Source organism: Melospiza melodia, chromosome 31 (assembly GCF_035770615.1).
Source record: "Melospiza melodia melodia isolate bMelMel2 chromosome 31, bMelMel2.pri, whole genome shotgun sequence".
Classification (NCBI taxonomy): Eukaryota; Metazoa; Chordata; class Aves; order Passeriformes; family Passerellidae; genus Melospiza; species Melospiza melodia.
Genome location: NC_086224.1, coordinates 2,968,615 through 2,987,613, shown reverse-complemented (window position 1 = coordinate 2,987,613; position 18,999 = coordinate 2,968,615). Strand labels below are relative to the sequence as shown.

The 18,999-nt window shown below is 63.0% G+C and overlaps 1 protein-coding gene across 1 annotated transcript; it reads left to right on the top strand.

Annotated features, from left to right (window-relative positions):
- Window positions 1–293: 293 nt before the first annotated feature.
- Window positions 294–18,564, top strand: LOC134431264 (melanocyte protein PMEL-like). The gene is given in 16 exon segments (XM_063179246.1): window positions 294–357; window positions 4,873–5,004; window positions 5,837–5,983; window positions 7,041–7,169; window positions 8,663–8,824; window positions 10,193–10,621; window positions 12,443–12,748; window positions 12,953–13,142; window positions 13,144–13,193; window positions 13,196–13,251; window positions 13,253–13,286; window positions 13,366–13,453; window positions 15,362–15,530; window positions 15,533–15,569; window positions 16,624–16,711; window positions 18,288–18,564. Coding segments are annotated over 16 exon segments (2,244 nt in total). The 3' UTR covers window positions 18,451–18,564.
- Window positions 18,565–18,999: the final 435 nt, after the last annotated feature.

Here is an 18,999-nt window from a genome sequence, read left to right as displayed (position 1 = left end):
ACGTGGCCCCACGTGGGTTGGGGCGTCCCCCGCGCCCCTCCCCCCCCCTTTTTTTTACAAGAGGGCGGAGTTATGCAAATGAGAGCACCATTTCGGGGCCGCGGGCGGGGTTATGCAAATGAGCTATGGCTCCCTCCGGCGCGGCGGGCGGGGTTATGCAAATGAGCACCGCCCCCTTACGGTGCGGTGGGTGGGGCTATGCAAATGAGCGCCCCCTTTTTCTGTCGCTGTCGCCGCTGGCGGCGCCTCTGCCCCGGCCGAGCGGAGCGAGGAGCGCGACACGAGCGGGGACCATGAGGGGGCTCGGGGCCATCGCCGTGCTGGGGGCGCTGCTGATCCTGGCTCAGGCTCAGAGGAGTGAGTCGGGGGGTTTTGGGGTGCGGGGGGTGTCGAGAGTTCCATCCTTTGGGGTTTTGGGGTGCAGAGCCCACCCTGAAAGGGAAATCCTTCACTGAGTTGGGTTGTACCCCGATATTCCCGCTTTGGGCTGGTTTTGGGTTCGGGACAGAGGCATGAATTGGGGTTTTTTGGGTGCAGGGGGTGTCGAGAGTTCCATCTTTTGGGGTGCGGGGGGCGTCAGGAGCTCCATCCTTTGGGGTTTTGGGGTGCGGGGGCGTCAGGGCTCCATCCTGTGGGGTTTTGGGGTGTGGGGGGCTTCATCCTGTGGGGTTTTGGGGTGCAGAGCCCACCCTGAAAGGGAAATCCTTCATGGAGTTGAGTCGTACCCCGATATTCCCACTTTGGGGTGGTTTTGGGTTCGTGTTAGAGGCATGAATTGAGGCTTTTTGGGGTGCAGGGGGTGTCGAGAGTTCCATCCTTTGGGGTTTTGGGGTGCGGGGGGCGTCAGGGGCTTCATCCTGTGGGGTTTTGGGGTGTGGGGGGCTTCATCCTGTGGGGTTTTGGGGTGCAGAGCCCACCCTGAAAGGGAAATCCTTCACTGAGTTGGGTTGTACCCGATATTCCCCCTTTGGGCTGGTTTTGGGTTCGGGTTAGAGGCATGAATTGGGGTTTTTTGGGGTGCAGGTGTGTCGAGAGTTCCATCCTTTGGGTTTTGGGGTGTGGGGGGCTTCATCCTGTGGGGTTTTGGGTGCAGAGCCCACCCTGAAAGGGAAATCCTTCATGGAGTTGAGTCGTACCCCGATATTCCCACTTTGGGGTGGTTTTGGGTTCGTGTTAGAGGCATGAATTGGGGTTTTTTGGGGTGCAGGGGGTGTCGAGAGTTCCATCCTTTGGGGTTTTGGGGTGCGGGGGGCGTCAGGGGCTTCATCCTGTGGGTTTTGGGGTGTGGGGGGCTTCATCCTGTGGGTTTTGGGGTGCAGAGCCCACCCTGAAGGGAAATCCTTCATGGAGTTGAGTCGTACCCCGATATTTCCACTTTGGGGTGGTTTTGGGTTCGTGTTAGAGGCATGAATTGGGTTTTTGGGGTGCAGGTGTGTCGAGAGTTCCATCCTTTGGGGTTTTGGGTGTGGGGGGCTTCATCTGTGGGGTTTTGGGGTGCAGAGCCCACCTGAAAGGGAAATCCTTCATGGAGTTGAGTCGTACCCCGATATTCCCCCTTTGGGGTGGTTTTGGGTTCGGGACAGAGGCCATGAATTGGGGTTTTTTGGGGTGCAGGGGGTGTCGAGAGTTCCATCCTTTGGGGTTTTGGGGTGCAGAGCCCACCCTGAAAGGGAAATCCTTCATGGAGTTGGGTTGCACCCCGATATTCCCCTCTGGGTGTGGTTTTGAGTTAAGGTTGGTGGCATAAACGGGTTTTCTTTGGGGTGTGGAGGGCGTCATCCTGTGGGGTTTTGGGGTGCAGAGCCCACCCTTAGTGGGAAATCCTTCACGGAGTTGGGTTGTACCCCAATATTCCCCTTTGGGGTGGTTGTGGGGTCTCTGGGGGTGGTTTTGGGGTCCCTGGGGCTGGTTGTGGGTTCAGGTTAGAGGCATAAATTGGGGTTTTTTTGGGGTGCAGGGGGTGTCAAGAGTTCCATCTTTTGGGGTTTGGGGTGCAGATCCCCTCCTTAAAGAGCAATCCTTTATGGAGCTGGGGTGTACCCCGATAATTCCCATTTGGGTTTAGGGTTACAGGCATAAATTGGGGTTTTTTGGGGGTGGGGGGGGCTTCATCCTGTGGGGTTTTGGGGTGCAGAGCCCACCCTGAAAGGGAAATCCTTCACTGAGTTGGGTTGTACCCCAATATTCCCCTTTGGGTGGTTTGGGGTCCTTAGGGGTGGTTTTGGGTCTCTGGGGGTGGTTGTGGGGTCTCTGGGGGTGTTTTGGGGTCTCTAGGGGTGGATTTGGGGTCTTTGGGGGTGGTTTTGGGGTCTCTGGGGGTGGTTTTGGGGTCTCTAGGGGTGGATTTGGGTCTCTAGGGCTGGTTTTGGGGTCTCTAGGGGTGGATTTGGGGTCTCTAGGGGTGGTTTTGGGTCTCTAGGGGTGGATTTGGGGTCTCTAGGGTGGATTTGGGGTCTCTAGGGGTGGTTTGGGGTCTCTGGGGGTGGATTTGGGGTCTCTGGGGGTGGATTTGGGGTCTCTAGGGCTGTTTTTGGGGTCTCTAGGGGTGGATTTGGGTCTCTAGGGGTGGTTTTGGGTCTCTAGGGGTGGTTTTGGGGTCTCTAGGGTGGATTTGGGGTCTCTAGGGGTGGTTTTGGGGTCTCTAGGGCTGGTTTTGGGGTCTCTAGGGGTGTTTTGGGGTTCCCGGAGTGGTTTCGGGGTCTCTAGGGTGGATTTGGGGTCTCTAGGGCTGGTTTCGGGGTCTCTAGGGGTGGATTTGGGGTCTCTGGGGGTGATTTTGGGGTCCGACACTGGGGGGTCACAGGGGACTTTGCAGCCCCCTGAACATTGGGGTGACCTGGCAGCCCCCCGACCCTGGGGGGACCCTGCAGCCCCCCAAGACTGGGGGGACAGGGGGGCCCTGCAGCCCCCCTACCCCGGGGTGTCCCCGTTCCATCCCGTCCCGTCGTCCCGTCCCCCCGGCTCAGCTGAGCGTCACATGCAGCGGCTTTGGGGCCATGTGACGGCTTTGGCCGCGCGTGGCTCGGCCCGAGCTCCGTCACGAGGGCCCCGAGTCCCCCCCGGGACCCCCCCGGGTCCCCCCCGGGTCCCCCCAGGGTCGGGGGGACACCCCAGGGGAGGGGGTGGCAAAGGGGAGACACTCGGGGCTTATGGGGGGGACATTGGGGACATTGAGGTCCTGAGAGTTGGGGACATGGGGGACGTTGGGACTTGTCAAACGCCCAAGAATTGGGGACACGGGGACCTGGCAGTGTCCTGAGAATTGGGGACATGGGGGACATTGGGGACCCCTGGGACTTGGGGACACGGGGGACCTGGCAGTGTCCTGAGAGTTGGGGACATGGGGGACGTTGGGGACTTGTCAAACGCCCAATAATTGGGGACACGGGGGACCTGGCAGTGTCCTGAGAGTGGGGGACATTGGGGACCTCAGTGACCCCTGGGACTTGGGGACATGGGGGGGACCTGGGAGTGTCCTGAAAGTGGTGGGACAAGGGGGAACTCACAGACCCCCAAGAGTTGGGGACACAGGGGATGTGGCAGTGGGGAAATTGGGGGACATGGGGCATGTGACAGTGTCCTGGGAGTGGGGGACATTGGGGACATGTCAGACCCCTGCGAGTTGGGGACATGGGGGACATGAGGGGCCTGGCAGTGTCCTGGGAGTGGGGGACATTGGGGACCTCACTGACCGCCAAGAGTTGGGGACATGGGGGGACATTTTTGGGGACCTGAGAGTGGGGAAACGGGGGACATTGGGGATGTGGCAATGTCCTGAGAGTGGAGGACATTGGGGACATTGGGGACCTCACTGACCGCCGAGAGTTGGGGACAAGGGAGACCTGGGAGCGTCCTGAGAGTGGGGACATGGGGGACATGGGGGATGTGGCAATGTCCTGGGAGTGGGGGACATTGAGGACACTGGGGACATGGGGACCTCACTGACTCCTGAGAGTTGGGGACACGTGAGGACCTGGAAATGTCCTGGGAGTGGGGGGCGTGTGGGACCCAGCAGCCCCCCAAAAATGGGGGACACGGGGGGGGACATGACAAACCCCGAAAATGGGGACACAGGGGACATGACAGCCACCGAAAATGGGGACACGGAGGGACACGACAAACCCCTGAAAATGGGGACATGGAGGGACATGTGGGACCCTTCATCCCCCTGAGCATAAAGGACATGTTGGGGACATGACGTTCCCCAAAATGGGGGACACGGGGGGACACGACAAACCCCGAAAACGGGGACACGTGGGACCCTTCATCCCCCTGAGCGTAAGGGACATGCTGGGGACATGGGAGACATGACAACCCACAAAAATGGGGGACATGGGGGACACGTGGCACCCTTCGTCCTACTGAGCATAAGGGACGTGTTGGAGACGTGACAACCCACAAAAATGGGGGACACGGGGGGACACGACAAACCCCGAAAATGGGGACACATGGAACCCTTCATCCCCCTGAGCATAAGGGACATGTTGGGGACATTATAGCCCCCCAAAAATGGGGGACATGGGGGCGCATGTGGGACCCTTCATCCCCCTGAGCGTAAGGGACGTGTTGGGGATGTGTTGGGGACGTGACAATCCAGAAAATGGGGGACATTGGGGGGGACACGACAAAGCCCTGAAAATGGGGACATGGAGGGACACATGGACCTGACAGCCCCCCGAAAATGGGGGGACACGGGGGGCACACGTGGGACCATCTGATCCCCCTGAGAATGGAGACACGGGGGACACGACAAGCCCCCAAAACAGGGGACATGTGGGGCATGTGGGACCCGAGAGCCCCCCGAGAGCGGCGCCGCGTGTGCCCCGCGTGGCGCTGTCGCTGAGCGGGGTGTCGCCGTCGCTGTCCCCGCAGGAGCCGCCGGGCGGGGCCGCAGCCGCGGGCGGGGCCCGGCCTGGGGCGGGCAGGGGCGGCCGGGGCCCTTCGGAGCCTGGGACTCGGCGCTGTACCCGCCCTGGCAGCGCGACAGCCGCGACTGCTGGACAGGTGAGTGCCACCCCCGGGACGGCCGGGTCACCTGCCCGCGGTGACCGTGTCACCCACCCGGACCAGCCGTGTCACCTGCCCGGGTGACCGTGTCACCCACCCGGACCAGCCGGGTCACCTGCCCGGGTGACCGTGTCACCCACCCGGACCAGCCGTGTCACCCACCCGGACCAGCCGTGTCACCCACCCGGGACAGCTGGGTCACCTGCCCGGGTGACCGTGTCACCCACCCGGACCAGCCGTGTCACCCACACGGGCTGGCCGTGTCACTGACCCCCCCCCCCTCCCACCCTGATGGTGTCCCGCACAGGTGGCGTTGTCACCTACCCGGAATGGCTGTGTCACCAGGGGGGTCTGGCTGTGTCACTGAGCCCCACCCAAGGTGTCCCTAAGCAGGTGGTGATGTCACCTACCTGGGCTGGCTGTGTCACTGGGGGGGATCTGGCCATGTCACCCACTTGGGCTGGCTGTGTCACCCACCCGGGACAGCCATGTCACCTGCCCATAGTGGCTGTGTCACCAGGGGGGTCTGGCCGTGTTACTGACCCCCACCTCCATGGTGTCCCCAAGCAGGTGACGATGTCACCCACCCAGACCAATCATGTCACCTGTCCAGGCTGGCCATGTCGCTGAGCCTCACCCTGATGGTGTCCCCAAGCAGGTGGCCATGTCACTGGGGAGGTCTGGCCATGTCACTCACCTGGTCTGGCTGTGTCACTGACTCCCCCCCAGTGTTGTCCCCAAGCAGGTGGTGATGTCACCTACCTGGGCTGGCTGTGTCACCAGGGGGTCCGGCTGTGTCACTGACCCCCCTCCCATTGTCCCCGCACAGGTGGCGATGTCACCTTCGACATCAGCAACGACGCGCCGACGCTGGCGGGCGCCCAGGCCACGTTCTCCATCGCGCTGCGCCTGCCGGGCACCCAGCGGGCACTGCCCGACGGCCGCGTGGTCTGGGGGCAGAACTGCACTGTCAACGGTCTGGGAGCCCCGAAACAACCCTGAAACTGCCCCAAAAACCACCCTGAAACTGCCCATAACTAACCCAAAAACCACCCTGAAACAACCCCGAAACAACCCTGAAACTGCCCCAAAAACACCCTGAAACTGCCCATAACTAACCCAAAACCACCCTGAAACTGCCCAAAAACCACCCCGAAACAACCCCGAAACAACCCTGAAACTGCCCCAAAAACCACCCTGAAACAACCCCAAAACAACCCTGAAACTGCCCCAAAAACCACCCCGAAACTGCCCATAACTAACCCAAAAACCACCCTGAAACTGCCCCTGAAACCACCCCAAAAACCACCCCGAAACTGCCCCAAAAACCACCCTGAAACAACCCTGAAACTGCCCCAAAAACAACCCTGAAACTGCCCATAAACTAACCCTGAAACCACCCTGAAACAACCCCAAAAACCACCCCGAAACTGCCCATAACTAACCCAAAACCCACCCTGAAATTATCCAAAACCATCCTGAAACCACCTCAAACCAACCCCAAACCACCCTGAAGCTACCCCAAAACCACCCTGAAACAACCCAAAACTAACCCAAAAATCACCCTGAAATTATCCCCAAACCGCCCTGAAACCACCCCAAAATCCCTTAAACCTCCAAAACCACCCCAAAAGCAGCCTGAAACCACCCTGAAACTGCCCCAAAAACAACCCTGAAACTGCCCATAACTAACCCAAAAACCACCCTGAAACTGCCCAAAAACAACCCTGAAACAACCCTGAAACCACCCTGAAACAACCCAAAACTGCCCAAAACCATCCTAAAACCAACTCGAACCGACCCCAACCACCCTGAAACCACCCCAAAATCCCTTAAACCTCCAAAACCACCCCAAAACCACCCTGAAACCACCCCAAAATCCCTTAAACCTCCAAAACCACCCAAAACCACCCCAAAACAACCCTTAAATCACCTGAAACCACCCCAAAATCCCTGAAACCACCCCAAACCCCAGTGTCCCCTTTACCCCGTGTGTCCCCACAATGTCCCCGGTGTCCCCGGTGTCCCCGCAGGCACGCAGGTGACACGGGGGGACCCGGTGTTCCCGGAGCAGCCGGACGCCACCGGGACCTTCCCGGACGGGACCCCCCCCTGCCCCGGGGGCCGGCGCGGGAAGTTCGTCTACGTCTGGTGGACCTGGGGTGAGTGAGGTGGCACCGCTGTCACCGAGGTGCCACTGCTGTCCCCGGGGTGGCACCGAACCCCTCTGGTGGCACCGCTGTCACCAGGATGGCGCCACTGTCCCCGGGGTGGCACCGAGCCCGCTGAGGTGGCACCGAGCCCACCCTGGGGGCGCTGACAATGCCATGGTGGCACTGAGCCCGCCGTGGTGACACTGACATCGTGTGGTGGTGGCACTGAGCCTTGCCATGGTGGCGCTGGCGCCGCTGTGGTGGCACCAAGCTCATGTCACGACGCCGACTTTGCCGTGGTGGCGCTGAGCCCACCATGGTGGCACTGTCCCCATTGTGGTGACGCTGTTCCTGCTGTGATGGCACTGTCCTGATGGTGGCACTGTCCCCATTGTGGTGACACTGTTCCTGCTGTGATGGCACTGTCCTGATGGTGGCACTGTCCCCACGGTGGTGGCACTGTCCCCATTGTGGTGACACTGTTCCTGCTGTGATGGCGCTGTCCTGATGGTGGCACTGTCCCCACGGTGGTGGCACTGTCCCCACTGTCCCCGGGGCGGTACTGGCAGGTGCTGGACGGGCCGGTGTCCCTGCTATGGTGGCACTGTCCCCATGGTGGTGGCACTGTCCCCACTGTCCCCGTTGTCCCCATTGTCCCCAGGGCGGTACTGGCAGGTGCTGGACAGGCCAGTGTCCCCGCTATGGTGGCACTGTCCCCACGGTGGTGGCACTGTCCCCACTGTCCCCGGGGCGGTACTGGCAGGTGCTGGACGGGCCGGTGTCTCTGCTATGGTGGCACTGTCCCCACTTTGGTGGCACTGTCCCCACTGTCCCCAGGGCGGTACTGGCAGGTGCTGGACGGGCCGGTGTCCCCGCTATGGTGGCACTGTCCCCATGGTGGTGGCACTGTCCCCACTGTCCCCGTTGTCCCCATTGTCCCCAGGGCGGTACTGGCAGGTGCTGGACGGGCCGGTGTCACAGCTCACCGTGGAGGTGGCACTGTCCTGATGGTGGCACTGTCCCCACTGTCCCCGTTGTCCCCAGGGCGGTACTGGCAGGTGCTGGACAGGCCAGTGTCCCCGCTATGGTGGCACTGTCCCCACGGTGGTGGCACTGTCCCCATTGTCCCCATTGTCCCCAGGGCAGTACTGGCAGGTGCTGGACGGGCCGGTGTCCCCGCTATGGTGGCATTGTCCCCATGGTGGCACTGTCCCCACTGTCCCCAGGGCGGTACTGGCAGGTGCTGGACGGGCCGGTGTCTCTGCTATGGTGGCACTGTCCCCACTTTGGTGGCACTGTCCCCATTGTCCCCAGGGCGGTACTGGCAGGTGCTGGACAGGCCAGTGTCCCCGCTATGGTGGCACTGTCCCCACGGTGGTGGCACTGTCCCCACTGTCCCCGGGGCGGTACTGCAGGTGCTGGACGGGCCGGTGTCACAGCTCACCGTGGAGGTGGCACTGTCCTGATGGTGGCACTGTCCCCACTGTCCCCGTTGTCCCCAGGGCGGTACTGGCAGGTGCTGGACGGGCCGGTGTCACAGCTCACCGTGGACACCCAGGGGGTGCCACTCGGCTCCTACACCATGGAGGTCACCGTGTACCACGCCCGGGGACGGCAGAAATTCGTCCCCATCGGCCACGGCAGCAGCCAGTTCAGTGTCACCGGTGGGTGACAGCGGGGGGACACCCGGGGGGGTGACAACGGGATGGGTGACATAGGGGGCACAGGGTGGGGGATTTGGGGTGGGAGTGGTGGGTGAGGGGGTGCGGGTGACATTGGGCGTGGGTGGCACTGGGTGCAGGTGACATTGGGTGCAGGTGACATTGGGTATGGGTGACAGTGGGTGTGGGTGGCACTGGGTGTGGGTGGCACTGGGTGTGGGTGGCACTGGGTGCGGTGACATTGGGTGTGGGTGGCGCTGGGTTTCAGGACTGTGACACTGGGCTTTGGGGCTGTAGGTGACACTGGGCACAGGTGGCACTGGCTGTAGGTGACAGTGCAAGTGACACTGGGTGCTGAGGCTGGAGGTGACACTGGGTGCAGGTGACACTGGATGCTTGAGCTATAGGTGACACTAGATGTGGGTGACACTGGGCGCTGAGGCTGGAGGTGACACCAGGTGCAGCTGACACTGACTATATGTGACACTGCTGTAGATGACAGTGCAGGTGACACTGGCCGTAGGTGACACCGTGCACAGGTGACACCACACGCCACCGCTCCATCTCCCAGCCACTCCCCTGCCCATCCCCACGCTGTCCCCACACCCTCGCTGTGTCCCTGCACTGTCCCCAACTGTCCCCCTACCCTCACCGTGTCCCCGCATTGTCCCCGCGCTGTCCCCACGCCTTCACCTTGTCCCCCCGCTAGCCCTGCACTGTCCCCCAATTCTCACCTTGTCCCCGCATTGTCCCCTCGCTGTCCCCACCCTCACGCTGTCCGTGCTCTGTCCCTCCACTGTCCCCAACTGTCCCCATACCCTCACCATGTCCACAACTGCCCTCTCACCCTCACTGTGTCCCCACACTGTCCCCTTGCTGTCCCCACACCTTCACCATGTCTCCAACTGTCCCCATACCCTCACTGTGTCCCCACGCTGTCCCTGCACTGTCCCCCCACCCTCACTATGTCCCTGGGCTGTCCCCAGCCTGTCCCCATACCTTCACCATGTCCCCTCGCTGTCCCCAGCTGTCCTCTCACCCTCACAGCTGTCCCCACTCTGTCCCCCCCCACACGCTGTCCCCTCGCTGTCCCCGCACTGTCCCCCCACCCTCACTGTGTCCCTGGGCTGTCCCCAACTGTCCCCATACCCTCACCGTGTCCCCTTGCTGTCCCCCACCGTCACCGTGTCCCTACTCTGTCACCTCGCTGTCCCAGCCGTCCTCTCACCCTCACCGTTCCCCTCGCTGTCCCCTCGCTGTCCCCTCGCTGTCCCCACGCCGTCCCCTCGCTGTCCCCCCGCTGTCCCCCCGCTGTCCCCTCGCTGTCCCACGCTGTCGCCCCCCTCACGACCGTCCCCCCGCTGTCCCCAGACCAGGTGCCGCTCTCGGTGGCGGTGTCGCAGCTCCCGGGCGCGGTGGCGGTGCCCGGTGGCGGTGCCTTCGTGCGGAACCGCGCGGTGGCGTTCGCGGTGCGGCTGCACGACCCGAGCCGGTACCTGCGGGACGCCGACGTGTCCTTCTCGTGGGACTTCGGCGACCAGAGCGGGACCCTCATCACCCGCAGCGCCACCGTCACGCACACCTACCGCGACACCGGCACCTTCTCGGCGCGCCTGGTGCTGCAGGCCGCCATCCCGCTCCGCCCCTGCGGGCCCAGCACGGCCCCCGCGGCCACCACCGGGGCTGCCACCGAGCCCGCGGCCACCACCGGGGCTGCCACCGAGCCCGCGGCCACCACCGGGGCTGCCACCGAGCCCGCGGCCACCACGGCCGCGCCCGCCGCGGGGGGACAGAGCACGGGTGAGGGCAATGGCGGGCGGGCTGGGCTCGGTGTCACCGTGGGGCGGGGGGACAGGTCGGGGTTGTCACGGGCTCGGTGCCACCGGCGCTGGTGTCGCCAAACCCCCCGGAGCCATCCCAGTCCTACAGTGTGTGACACCGGTGTGCCCCCGCCCCAGACTGAGTGTCCCCAATGTCCCCCCAGCCGTACTGAGTGTCCCCAATGTCCCCCCACCCCGTACTGAGTGTCCCCAATGCCCCCCCACTCCGTACTGAGTGTCCCCAATGTCCCCCCACCCCGTACTGAGTGTCCCCAATGTCCCCCCAGCCGTACTGAGTGTCCCCAATGTCCCCCCAGCCCACACTGAGTGTCCCCAATGTCCCTCCGCCCCAGACTGAGTGTCCCCAATGTCCCCCCACCCCGTACTGTGTGTCCCAATGTCCCCCTGCCCCAGACTGAGTGTCCCCAATGTCCCCCCACCCCGTACTGAGTGTCCCCAATGTCCGCCCGCCCCAGACTGTGTGTCCCCAATGTCCCTCCGCCCCAGACCGAGTGTCCCCAATGTCCCCCACCCCAGACTGAGTGTCCCCAATGTCCCCCTACGCCAGACTGAGTGTCCCCAATGTCCCCTCACCCCGTACTGAGTGTCCCCAATGTCCGCCCGCCCCAGACTGTGTGTCCCCAATGTCCCCTCACCCCGTACTGAGTGTCCCCAATGTCCCCCTGCCCCAGACTGAGTGTCCCCAATGTCCCCCACCCCGTACTGAGTGTCCCCAATGCCCCCTGCCCCAGACTGAGTGTCCCCAATGTCCCCCCAGCCGTACTGAGTGTCCCCAATGTCCCTCCGCCCCAGACCGAGTGTCCCCAATGTCCCCCCACCCTAGACTGAGTGTCCCCAATGTCCCTCCGCCCTAGACTGAGTGTCCCCAATGTCCCTCCGCCCTAGACTGAGTGTCCCCAATGTCCCCCCAGCCCCTCAGCGCCACCCCCCATGGCAGAACGTGTGTCACCAGTGTCCCCTCACCCCATAATTTGTGTCCCCAATGTCCCCCCACACCAGACTGAGTGTCCCCAATGTCCCTTCACCCTCCAATGTCCCCCCCACCCGATAATTTGTGTCCCCCTGCCCCGCAGAGCCCCCAGACCGCCCCAACCCACCGTGTGTCCCCCCAGTGTCACCTAAGGGGACACGGAGCACCCCGGACACTGCAACTGGGGGGTCCCAGGGGGTCCCAAACCAAGAGGTGACCCCAGCCCAGAATCGAGCGGTCCCGGGGGGGGGGGGGTCCCATGCCAGAGGTGACCCCAGCCTTGACTCTGGGGGGATCCTGGGTGACCCCAACCCAGAATCGGGGGGTCCCAAACCAGAGGTGACCCCAGCCTGGACTCTGAGGGGGTCCCCGGGTGACCCCAGCCCGGATTTGGGGGTCCCCAGGTGACCCCAGCCCGGATTTGGGGGGGTCCCGGGTGACCCCAGCCCGGATTTGGGGATCCCGGGGTGACCCCAGCCCGGATTTTGGGGTCCCCAGGTGACCCCAACCCGGATTTTGGGGGTCCCCGGGTGACCCCAGCCCGGATTTGGGGATCCCGGGGTGACCCCAGCCCGGATTTTGGGGTCCCCAGGTGACCCCAACCCGGATTTTGGGGCTCCCCAGGTGACCCCAACCCGGATTTTGGGGCTCCCCAGGTGACCCCAGCCCGCATTTGGGGGTCCCCGGGTGACCCTAACCCGGATTTTGGGGCTCCCCAGGTGACCCCAACCCGGATTTTGGGGCTCCCCAGGTGACCCCAGCCCGGATTTGGGGGTCCCCGGGTGACCCCAGCCCCTTTTCCCCCCGCAGCCTCCGGGGAGCCGGCGGAGCCCACGGGGGGCTCGGCAGCGGAACCGTCGGACCCGGCTGTCACCGAGCCCGCTGTCCCCGTTGTCACCGAGCCCGCTGTCACCGAGCCCGCTGTCCCCGTTGTCACCGAGCCCTCCGTCCCCTCCGCCACCGACCCCGCCGCCACCGAGCTCTCGGTCCCCGCTGTCACCGCCAGCGCCGCTCCCGTCGCCTCCTCCGCGTCCCCCACTGCCGCCACCGCGCCCGGGGCCACCGCTGTCCCCTCTGTCCCCTCTGTCCCCTCGGTGGAAGCGACGGCGGCTGCAGGTGGGTGCTGGCCCTGCCCGGGGGTGGGGACACATCGGGAATTGTCCCCAAGGGCCGGGGGTGGGGACACGTCGGGAATTGTCCCCAAGGGCCGGGGGCGGGGACACGTCGGGAATTGTCCCCAAGGGCCGGGGGCGGGGACACGTCGGGAATTGTCCCCCAAGGGTTCCGCTGTCCCCCAGCGTTTCCCGTGTGTCCCTGCAGGTGCGGCGACAGCCGGAGGCGCGGGTGACGTCACAGCTGCTGCCACAGCTGGATCGGCCACATCTGGATCGGCCACATCTGGATCGGCCCCCGATGCCACCGCCGCGGCCACGCTCGCTGTCACCGCAGATGCCACCGCGGGAGCCGCCGCTGTGTCCCTGGCGGCTGCCACGTCTGGAGCCACATCTGGTGCCAACATCTGGTGCCACATCTGGCGCCACGCCTGGCACCACAGCCCAGCCCTGGCACTGGTGAAGCGCCAGGCGCCGGTTGGGGACGTGCCCTGTGTCCTGTACCGCTTACGGCACCTTCGCCACCCAGCTGGACATCGTCCGTGAGTCTGGGGTCCCCGGGGGTCTTGGGGGGTTCTGGGGGGGTCCCCACCCTGCTGACCCCCCCTGTGACCCCCCCAGAGGGCATCGAGAGCGTGGCCATCGTGCAGGTGGTGCCCGAGGGCGGCGGGGGCAGCAGCGTGGAGCTGACGGTGACGTGCGAGGGAGGGTGAGTGGGGACACAGGGGACGGCGCCCAAAACGCTCCCCAAAACCCACCCCCAAAGCCTCAGAATGGTCCCAAATCCCCGCAAAAATGACCCCAAATCCCCCCAAAAACGGTCCCAAAAATGACCCCAAATCCCCCCCCCCAAAACTGCCCCCAAACCTGCAAAAACGGTCCCAAAAATGACCCCAAATCCCCCCCCCCCCAAAACTGCCCCCTAACCTGCAAAAACGGTCCCAAAAATGACCCCAAATCTCCCCAAAACTGCCCCCAAAAAACTGTCCCAAAAGTGACCCCAAAACGGACCCGAAACCACCAGAAATGGCCCGAAAACGGCCCCAAATCCCCCCCAAAAACTGCCCCAAAGCCCAAGAAATGGTCCCAAAACTGCCCCCAATGGTCCCAAAAATGACCCCAAACCCACAACAACGGCCCCAAACCCCCCCAAGTCCTCAAAACCGATCCCAAATCCCCCAAAAACTGCCCCAAAACCCCTACAAACGGTCCCAGAAATGACCCCAAATCCCCCAAAATGACCCCAAATGCCCCAAAACGGACCTGAAACCACCAGAAATGGCCTGAAAATAGCCTCAAATCCCCAAAATTATTCCAAATCCCCCAAAAACTGCCCTGAAACACCCCAAAACTGCCCCTGAACTCCCCAAAACGGTCCCAAAGATGACCCCAAATCCGCCAAAATGGCCCCAAATCCCCCAAACGGACCTGAAACCACCAGAAATGGCCTGAAAATAGCCTCAAATCCCCAAAATTATTCCAAATCCCCCCAAAAACTGCCCCGAAACCCCCAAAACTGCCCCTGAACTCCCCAAAACGGTCCCAAAGATGACCCCAAATCCGCCAAAATGGCCCCAAATCCCCCAAAACGGACCTGAAACCACCAGAAATGGCCTGAAAATGGCCTCAAATCCCCGAAATTATTCCAAATCCCCCCCAAAACCTGCCCCCAAAAACGGTCCCAAAAATGACCCCAAATCCCCCCAAAACGGCCCCAAATCCCCCGAAACGACCCGAAATCCCCCAAAAACGGCCCTCAGGGTGCCGTCGGAGGTGTGCACGGTGGTGGCGGACGCCGAGTGCCGCGCGGCCGAGGCCGAGTCGTGCTCGAAATTATCCCAAACTCCAAAATTATCCCGAAATGGCCCCCAAAACGGCCCAAATCCCCAATAACGACCCTAAAACCCCTCAAAACAGCTACAAATGCCCCAAATGATCCCATATCCCCCTCAAAACGGTCTGAAAATCCCATAAATCGCCCCCAAAACTGCCCCCAAAAACGGTCCAGAAATGGCCCCAAATCCCCCAAAATGGCCCCAAATCCCCCAAAATGACCCCAAATCCCCCAAAACGGACCTGAAACCACCAGAAATGGCCTGAAAATAGCCTCAAATCCCCAAAATTATTCCAAATCCCCCCAAAAACTGCCCCGAAACCCCCCAAAACTGCCCTGAACTCCCCAAAACGGTCCCAAAGATGACCCCAAATCCCCGAAAATGACCCCAAATCCCCCAAAACGGACCTGAAACCACCAGAAATGGCCTGAAAGTAGCCTCAAATCCCCAAAATTATTCCAAATCCCCCAAAAACTGCCCCGAAACCCCCCAAAACTGCCCCCTGAACTCCCCAAAACGGTCCCAAAGATGACCCCAAATCCCCGAAAATGGCCCCAAATCCCCCAAGACGGACCTGAAACCACCAGAAATGGCCTGAAAATAGCCTCAAATCCCCAAAATTATTCCAAATCCCCCCCAAAACCTGCCCCCAAAAACGGTCCCAAAAATGACCCCAAATCCCCCGAAAATGGCCCCAAATCCCCCAAAAACGACCCAAAATCCCCCGAAAACGGCCCCAAATCCCCCGAAAACGACCCCAAATCCCCCCGATCGGCCCTCAGGGTGCCGTCGGAGGTGTGCACGGTGGTGGCGGACGCCGAGTGCCGCGCGGCCGAGGCCGAGTCGTGCTCGCCGGTGTCGCCGTCGCCGCCGGGCTGCGAGCTCGTGCTGCGCCAGGACTTCAACCGCAGCGGCCTCTTCTGCCTCAACGTGTCCCTGGCCAACGGCAACACGGGCTGGCCGTGGCCTCCACCCGCGTGGCCGTGGGAGGTGCGACGCCGCCGCGGGGGTCCCCGATGTCCCCAAGGTCCCCTGGGTGTCCCCTGAATGGGGCTGGGCGGTTCCTGGTCCGGGGGACATGACAGGGACAGGGGGAAAAGGGTCCCCAAGGTCCCCTGGGTGTCCCCTGGGTGGGGCTGGGTGGTTTTTGCACCAGGGAGTGACGGGGACAGGTCCTGGGGGTGTCCCCAATGTCCCTTGGAAGGGGCAGAGCTGTCCCTGGCCGTGGCCTCCACCCGCGTGGCCGTGGGAGGTGCGACGCCGCCGCGGGATGTCCCCAAGGTCCCCTGGGTGTCCCCTGGGTGGGGTTGGGTGTTTCTGTCCTGTCAGAGGTGGCATTGGGGCTTGGGGATGTCCCCAATGTCCCCTGGGTGGGGCTGGGTGGTTCCTGTCCTCTGAGGAGGTGGCACTGGGTCCTGGGATGTCCCCAGTGTCCCCTAGGTGGGGCTGGGGTGTTCCTGGTCCTGGGAGGTGGCACTGGGTCCCAGGGATGTCCCCAATGTCCCCTGGGTGGGGCTGGGTGGTTCCTGTCCTCGGAGGAGGTGGCACCCGGCCGTGGCCACCACCCGTGTGGCCGTGGGAGGTGCGACACCACCACAGGGTCCCCCAATGTCCCCAAGGTCCCCTGGGTGTCCCTTGATGGGTGGTTCCTGGTCCCAGTACGTGGCACAGGGTCCTGGGATGTCCCCAAGGTCCCCTGGGTGTCCCCTGAATGGGATTGGGCGGTTCCTGGTCCGGGGACGTGACAGGGACAGGGGGAAAAGGGTCCCCAAGGTCCCCTGGGTGTCCCCTGGGTGGGGTTGGGCGGTTCCTGTCCTGTCAGAGGTGGCACTGGGTCCCAGGGATGTCCCCAGTGTCCCCTGGGTGGGGTTGGGCAGTTCCTGGTCCTGGGAGGTGGCACAGGGTCCCAGGGATGTCCCCAAGGTCCCCTGGTGGCACCGGGCTGTCCCTGCCCTGGGAGGTGACAGGGACACAGGGACACAGGGACAGGCCCCGGGGATGTCCCCAAGGTCCCCTGGTGGCACCGGGCTGTCCCTGTCCCCAGGAGCCAGCCCGGCCAGCGGTCACACCACGCTGTTCGTGGCACTCGTGCTGGTGGCGGCCGCCCTGGGCACGGCCGCGTGCACCTACAGGTGAGGGGACAGAGGGGACACTGGGGGGACTCAGGGACACTGGGGACATTGGGGACAGTGGGGGCATCGGGGGGACACTGGGGGGATTGGGAACACTGGAGCATTGGGGGCAGTGGGGACATTGGGGACATCGGGGACAGCGGGGACATCGGGGGGATTCGGGACATCGGGGGGATTGGGGACATTGGGGACAGCGGGGACATTGGGGACAGCGGGGACATTGGGGACAGCGGGGACATCGGGGGGATTGGGGACATCGGGAACACATGGGAGGGGAGCAGGGTGAGAGGACATTGGGGACATGGGGAGCTGGGGACATTGGGGACAGTGGAGACATTGGGGACATTATGGGTGGAGGTGACAACACCGTGGGGTTGGGGACACTTTTGATGGGGTTATTATGGGGTTGGGGACATTGGGGACACTCTTTATGTGGTGGAGGTGACACCGTGGGGTTGGGGACACTCTGTGGGGTTGGGGACACTTTTTATGGCTTTATGGGGTTGTTACAGGGTTGGGGACATTGGGGACACTCTGTGGGGTTGGGGACACTTTTGATGGGGTTGGGGACATCGGGGACACTCCCAATGGGGTTGGGGACATCGGGGACACCCCTTGGCGAGGCGATGACACCGTGGGGTTGGGGACACTGGAGCTGGGGACACTCTCTATGGGATTGGGGACACTCTGTGGGGTTGGGGACACTCTTTTTGGGGTTATTATGGGGTTGGGGACATTGGGGACACTCTTAATGGGGTGGAGGTGACACTGTGGGGTTGGGGACACTCCTTATGGGGTTGGGGACATTGGGGACACTCTTTATGGGGTTGGGAACACTGTGGGGTTGGGGACACGCTTTATGGGGTTGGGACACTTTTTATGGGGTTGTTATGGGGTTGGGGACATTCCCTATGGGGTGGAGGTGACTCTGTGGGTTGAGGACATCGGGGACACTTCCAGCGGGGCTGGGGACACTCTCTGTGGGGTTGGGGACACTTTTGATGGCTTTATGGGGTTGTTACGGGGTTGGGGACATAGGGGACACTCCCAATGGGGTTGGGGACATCGGGGACACCCCTTGGCGAGGCGATGACACCGTGGGGTTGGGGACACTCTCTGTGGGGTTGGGGACACTGGAGCTGGGGACACTCTCTATGGGGTTGGGGACACTCTGTGGGGTTGGGGACACTCTTTTTGGGGTTATTATGGGGTTGGGGACATCGGGGACACTCCCTATGGGGTGGAGGTGACACTGTGGGGTTGGGGACACTCTCTGTGGGGTTGGGGACATTGAGGACACTCCCTATGAGGATGGGGACACTCTGTGGGGTTGGGGACACTTTTTATGGGGTTGGGGACATCAGGGACACTCTTTATGGGGTGGAGGTGACACCGTGGGGTTGGGGACACTCTGTGGAGTTGGGGACACTCTCTCTGGGGTTGGGGACACTTTTTATGCCTTCATGGTGTTGTTACGGGCTTGGGGACATCGGGGACACTTCCAATGGGGGGTTGGGGACATCGGGGACACCCCCGACGAGGCGGTGACCCGTGTCCCCCCCCATCGCCCCCCCAGACGGGCCAAGTCGCCGTCGCTGTCGCCGGTGTCCCCTGCCGTGTCCCGCTCGCGGCCGTGGCTGTCCCCGAATGTCCCCGCGGTTCGGCGGCTGCTGCAGCGCGCCCTGGGGGCGGCCCCGAGCGGCGAGAGCAGCCCCCTGCTCCGGGCCCGCTCGGTCTAGGGACCCCCGCCCCAAAAACCCCACCCCGAACAATCCCCCCGGAGCTGGGGACAGGCTTGGGGACAGACGTGGTGGCCTTGGTGGCACCGGGATTAAAGCTGCGATGCGCCCCAAGCTTTGGCTCTGTGTGATTTTTAGAGGGGTCTGGGGGGGTTCGAGGGGTCCCGGAGGGGTTTTGGGGGGTTCTGGGGGGGGATCCAGGAGGGTTTTGAGGTGATTTTGGGGGGGTTCTGGGGAATTTGGGGGGGATCCGGGGGGGTTTTGAGGTGATTTTGGGGGGATTCTGGATCCGGGGGGGTTTTGGGGCAGTTTTGGGGATGTCCGAGGTGATCTGGGGGGGATTTTGGGGGGCTCTTGGGTGGGTTCGGGGGCTCTGAGGGGATACGGGGAGGTTTTGGGCCAGTTTTGGGGATGTCCGAGGTGATCTGGGGGGGATTTTGGGGGGGTTCTGAGGGGACCCGCGGAGGTTTTGGAGGGGTCTCGGGTGGATTTTGGGGGAGTTGGGTGGATTTTTGGGGGGTCCTGGAGGGGCTATGGGGGGATTCTGGG